Source organism: Nicotiana tabacum, chromosome 22, assembly GCF_000715075.1.
Source record: "Nicotiana tabacum cultivar K326 chromosome 22, ASM71507v2, whole genome shotgun sequence".
NCBI classification, from domain to species: domain Eukaryota; kingdom Viridiplantae; phylum Streptophyta; class Magnoliopsida; order Solanales; family Solanaceae; genus Nicotiana; species Nicotiana tabacum.
The window spans coordinates 230,036,235-230,042,959 of NC_134101.1; the positions used below are offsets into that span (position 1 = coordinate 230,036,235).

The 6,725-nt window shown below is 37.3% G+C and overlaps 1 protein-coding gene across 1 annotated transcript; it reads right to left on the bottom strand.

The window, feature by feature from the left end:
• Positions 1-6,005: 6,005 nt before the first annotated feature.
• LOC107778686 (uncharacterized) lies at positions 6,006-6,395 on the bottom strand. The gene has a single exon (XM_016598978.1). The coding sequence runs from the start codon at positions 6,393-6,395 to the stop codon at positions 6,006-6,008; it is 390 nt and encodes a 129-aa protein (XP_016454464.1).
• Between the last annotated feature and the right edge of the window lie 330 nt (positions 6,396-6,725).

The following is a 6,725-nucleotide window of genomic DNA, read 5'->3' on the forward strand; positions in this document are numbered from 1 at the left end:
CGTATACAGACTTGTGGAAAGAGTGCAACCTAAAACAATAGACAATTTAGAACGCATTCTTATTAGGTGAGCACGTCATATGGTATTTTGTATTGTGAGAATTTGTGATGGTTGTTAATCTACCGTGATACTTTATTTTCTCGAGCTTGGGATCGATAATATGAACAAGCTCCCACCGACAAAATTAACCAAAAGCTAGTATAAAATTCAAAAATATTACTATATTATACATGTATGGTAAAAGTTTATCTACGCTATTGTTCTCTTGTTTCATACAGTAGAATTTTTTTTTTTTAACTTTTTTTTTCTCAAATATTTCTCTCAATTTATTTTGTATTAAGAAATTAAAGTCTTGAAAAGTGGAAATATTATATTGTTGAGCGATTTCTACTTATTTTCCTTCGTATGGTTCTTTCAAGTGTCAACAAACTCTGTCCCTAACAGCAGTTGCAGTTTATGGATACCTTAATTAATTTTTCCGAGCATATGTTATTTTTCACCGGCACAATTATCTAATAATTCTATTCCACTAAAACTTAGGCAAATGACCCTAAATCCGGACCCGATCGTGATGGCGTCTCTCATGAAGACAAGGCCAGCCGACACTTTTCCATTTCAGTTTTAACCAGTTAAACAATGAGAACTAAGTCTAAAGCATAATAAATAATCCAAAAGTAAGCAATGAACATTACAGTTTGCGGAAATAAAATCCAACACAACCTAATATCTTAGTGTCACTAGTCATGAGCATCTACCAATTCTAACATAAGTCTGAAAATTCTACAGAGCTATTACAAAGTCACTAATAAGGAAAAAGAAATGAGATAAGGGAGGAGAAACAAGGGACTGTGGACGCCAAGCAGCTACCTCGTGAACTCTGAAGTTTGTCGGGAGCTCTCAACTCTCGCTAGCAGGATCAGCAACGCCTGAATCTGCATAGGGGGTGCAGGGAGTAAAGTGAGTACTCCAACTCAGTGAGTAATAATCATAAATAAAAACTGAATGCAAGAAATCACATAAGGCACATTATAGGCTATAAGGAAGCAGTAAAAGCCAGTAAAATAGTGAAGTAGTAAAGATATGTAAAATTACTAAGTCCAGTTTAAAACTTCATAAAATGTCTTTTTAGCAATTAAGCAAGCAGATGACAGGCAAATAGGAAAGATAAGCACATAAAGGATCGCCCCTCGGGCAAGATCATAGAATAACACCAGCCCCTCGGGCTATATCTCATATCACAATGGGTAACCGCGCTCACTGGGGTGTGCAGACTCCTGGAGGGGCCCCTTTCGGCCCAAGCGCAATATTAAGCCATCTCGTGGCATCATCACTAGGCTCTCTGCCTCATATCAATAAGCCACCTCGTGGCGTACAAATCTCAGGCCCTCGGCCTCATAATCATAATCAGTGTTTTCTCACAACATAAGCCTTCGGCCTTACTTAGTCAGAATCTCACAGCCACTCGGGCAACAGTAAAACGTATTGCTCAGCCCAAAATATCATTTACATGTTAAAGCAGAGTAAACATGGCTGAGTTATGAAAACAGTAGAATATAGCATGACTAAGTTCAAGTATAAAGTCAAAACAGTGAGGAAATATCAATAAAAATCCCCTAAGAGTTCAAATAGTTGGCACGAGGCCCAAATATGGCATTCAGCCCAAAACATGATGATAGCAAATAGTTTTCAGTAAAATACACGATAAAATAGTCATTCGGGATGGACTAAGTCACAATTCCCAACAGTGCACGACCCCATGCTCGTTATCTAGCATGTGTGTTACCTCAATATAGCATAACGATGTGCAATCCGGGGTTTCATACCCTCAGGACATCATTTACAATCATTATTCACCTCAATCTGGTCCAAACTCTAGCCCGCGATGCCATTGCCCCTCGAATCGGCCTCCACTCGCGTCGAATCTATCCAAAATCAGAATCATGGCGTCAAAATATGCTAAGAGAACAAAGCCCAAGTGAAAATAATCAATTTACAACACAAATCCCAAAATTACAAAGACCCGACCCATAGGCCCACGTCTCGAAATTCGATAAAATTCACATCAATGCATTCCTTATCACTCTCCGAGTTCATTCATACCAAAAGCACCAAAATCCAACCACAAACAACCCCTCAAATCCCAATTTCTAGGTCTTCAATTTTAAGCCCTAGTTCTTCAATTTTAGGCTTAATTTCTATGATTAATTAGGTAGATTTCATATTAAAATCGAGTTTTAAGTCTATAAATCTTACTTCCAAGTGATTCCCCTTGAATCCCTCTTCAATCCTCGTCAAAAATCTCCAAGAACGCTCAACAATGGTGGAAATAAACCCCAAAATCGCAGACAAAACGACTATTTAAACATTCTGCCCAGGTCTGAAATCCTTCTTTGCGAACACGGTCAACGCCTCGTGTTCCCGAAGCACAAACCAACTTTGACCAAAAATTTCCTCTTTGTGATCACGACCTTCCCATTGCGAACGCGATGTTTTCCTCAGACCACTCTTCACGATTGCGTTACCTTTCTTGCGAACGCGATGAATAAAAACACCCTAAAACTCAACTGCCCAATTCCTCTTACGCGAACGCGGTCTACTTCACGCGAACGCGATGACCAATCACACATCCCATCGCGAATGCGGATCCTTCCTCACGAACATGAAGGCTAAAATCCCAACCTTCACCAACTAACCCTTCGCGAACGCGTGGGCCTACTCGCGAACACGAAGGCCATTTCTCTACAACACTGCTCGGCAATTTTCTGCAATTCCAAACAACATGAAATGGTTCGATTGACCACCCGAAACTCACCCGAGACTCCCGAGACCTCAACCAAACATGTCAACATATCTCATAACCTCATTCAAACTTGTTCTAACCTTCGGAACGCTCAAAACAACATCAAAACACTAAATTCGCATCGGATTCAAGCCTAAGAATTCCAAAATCTTCTAAATTACGCTTTTGATCAAAAACTCAACCAAACCACATCCGAATGACCTGAAATTTTACACACACATCCTAAATGATACCATGGAACTATTGCAACTCTCATAATTTCATTCCGACCCCTATATCAAAATCTCACCTGCCAACCGGAAATCGCCAAAAATTCAATTTCGCCAATTCAAGCCTAAATCTACTCTGGACCTCCAAAACTCATTTCAATCACGCTCCTAAGTCCCAAATCACCTCCAGAACCATCGAAACTCACATCCGAATCCTCTAACACATAAGTCAACATCCAATTGATTTTTCCAACTTAAGCTTCCTCAAAAGAGACTAAGTGTCTCAAACCTTACCAATTCCTTTCTGAACCCGAGCCAACAAACCTGATCATATATAGAATCGATAGACAAAGCAATAAGAAGCAAAATGGGGGAAGGAAGCGGTAACTCATGAGACGACGGGCCAGATCGTCATAGTGATTCCCCATTAGCACTCAAGACTAGAAAATGGATATATAGCCTATCTATTGATTATTCCCTCCGGTCCTATATGCTTATAATCATTTTTGCTAAAATTAAATAATGTTTAAGAATACCTATCACTGTAGAGAATCAAAAAATATTAATTACTTTTTTTTCAATTTACCCCTTACTATTTTTATAAATATTTTAGAAAGAATTGAGAAATCAAAGAAATAATAAAAGCAACTTAGTCAATTAATACTAATATTTTCCCCATGGGTATGTGAAATATAATTTAGAGCCTAAAATACACTATGAATTGCAATTCAAACGGCCAATTGACCTTGCGAAGAACAAAATATTCTATTTTAATATTTTTTTTGAATTCTTATCCCTTAAATAAATTGTAAGGTAGTGGTCATATTAAGAAATTCAAACTATTATATTTTAATATTTTTGAATTCTGATCCCTTAAATAAATTCTTGGGGTCACGATCCAATTTAGAATTGTGACCGGCGCTTAGGAGCAAGTGCTTCCAAGTAAGCCTCATCGAAAATTTTACGGAAAATCGGACAGAGCTTTCCCTGTTTTTGTACCATCCCAAAAAAATTTCTGTCTCAAATCAGCAACCAAACATCCTAATATCAATTCAAATGACAATGACTTTATCAATTAACTAAAATAAATATCTACTTTTAACAGTCCACCCACTAACAACTAGAAATACTACTTTATCTCCAAATTTTTATAAGAATGAGCGTTACTCAACATAAGTCTATAATAACAAAGACTACTCAAGACATTAAAAGAATGACCATGGAGCGACTCTAAGAGTTCAAAGAAAAGACCATAACAATTGATAAAGTTTCCGCCCACGCGAACAAGTGTGAGGCTCACCAAGAATTCTCAACTTGTGCTCTTTAATTAGCGAAATCCTCACCCGTGTCAACTGATGTCTCTGAAAAAAATAATTAGCGGGGAATGAGTCGCTAGCTCAGTGAGTAATAACACTTAACCACAACCGTTTTTATTGGGGACAAGTCAGAAAACATGCTAATATCTCAAACAGATAACATCAAAATACCCTTTCAGAAACAATAAATAATTTTCAGTCTCATCATGTTTTTCTTGTAGGATAATACAATTAACAGTTCAGTAATAAGCTCGGTAACCACTGTATAATATCAATATTCACATTTGGGAGGTTTCAATGAACGGATCATCTAATCGGTATAACTGTGGACTTCTTCGCAAGAAGTCAAATATAACAGTAATCCCTACTCGAGGGAAGTCGGTAACAGTATGCCAGCTCTACCTTCCCACTAGTGAGGGCTATAACGGTAATCTATAATTAGAAGGTGCACCAGGTCTAACGAACCAGGCGTTAGCTGCGGGATCCTTCAATGTCTACTCTCATTTATACTTGTCTCTGTAATCCATATATACTCATAGAAAATCTTTTAAATCTATATAGGGCATTTCAGTTCTTATCAAATCATATAATTTCATTTCGATAACAGTAAAACAGATCTAGTGACAACAGAAATATTTAAAACCACGGTAACCACCTCAAATAACTATTTCGGTATCATATCGAGTAAAAGACTTGTCCCACATGCAACTCAAAATAATCGGTAACATATTCATCTTATAAATCATGTATAAATCATACAAGTTATGAAAACATAAATTGCGGTAAGATTATCACTCACGGTACTCGTGCCGAAATACCAACTGCTTCACCTCAAGCAACTCATACAAATTCCTCCAATCAATCTATAATTACATAATATCGATCTCATGTTAATTTTCTTATTTAGGCTAATTCATAGCTATTTTAGAATACCCAATCATCGGGGTTCATGTTTGAGTTTTAATTTGTGGATTTATATCTACCCACATATGAGTAATTACTAATTATCAACTCCAACCTATTCATAAAATTTATTACTCCAAATTTTATAAAGTTCTATTGATTCTTTAGGAAGAAAATTCTCAATTGTGTGAATGAACTAGTGTAATTTCTATTACTCTATAGAATCTTCCAATCAAGAGAATCGAAATTAAAATCTACCAGAAGAAGAAGTTCAAGTAATACCCGTAAAAGACAATTAGTGCTTAAGATTCCTCAACAGTTATAGTTATGGCTCCAACGCAGTGCACCCACTTCTTCCTCCTCCTTTTCTCTTTTCCTTCTTTATTTCTCTACTTTTATTTTCTTTCTTTTTCTGTTTCTCGTTTCCTTCAGAAGACAAAGCATCTTTGCTTTTTAAACCCTTAACCTTGGCAGGTTAAAAATTCTAATGGGCTTCGGCCCTTTTTGTTTTCCATCCTTTCTTTCTTTTTATTTGTTTGTTTTATATTTTATTTGCTAATATCCAATATGTCCTTATTTAAAATATTGGGGCCCTACATCCTCCCCATCTTATGAAATTCGGCCCTAAATTTAACTCAGGTATGTACCTGTAGACTGAAATAAGTGAGGATACTTGACTCGCATAGCATCTTCCACTTCTCACGTAGCTTCTTCAACTGTATGATTTCTCTATAAAACTTTTACGAACAATATTTCTTTTGACCGTAGTTTTCTTACTTATCTATCAGCAATAGCGATCGGCTCCTCCTCGTAAGAAAACTTCTCATCAAGCGATATAGCAGGTGATTCAAGCACCTGTGATGAGTCTGATATACATTTCCTTAGCATTGAGACATGAAAAACTGGATGAATAAAGGACAACTCGGGAGGAAGTGCCAAACGATAAGCAACAGCTCCCACTCGGTCTAGTATCTCATACGGTCCTATAAACCTGGGCCTCAGTTTGCCTCTTTTCCCAAACCGCATCACACCTTTCATAGGAGAGACTAGTAGGAACACTTTGTCTCCAATTGTGAACACTAAATCTCTTCTTCTCTTATCAGCATAAGACTTTTGTATTCTTTGAGCTGTAAGAAATCTCTGTCTGTTCAACTGGACTTTGTCCATAGCTTCTTGTACTAAGTCAGGTCCCAATAAGTTAGTCTCACCAGTTTCAAATCATCTGATAGGAGAATGACATCTTCTACCATACAATGCTTTGTACGTTGCCATTCGAATACTGGACTGGATGCTATTGTTGTAAGCAAATTCAGCTAACGGTAGATAAGTGTCCCAACTACCTCCAAACTCAAAAATGCAAGCTCTCAACATATCCTCCAAGATCTGAATAGTACATTCAGACTGCCCGTCTGTCTGTAGATGAAATGCATACTAAGATCTACTCGTGTACCCAATGCTTCTTGAAAAGATTTCCAAAAGCGTGAAGTGAACTGTGAT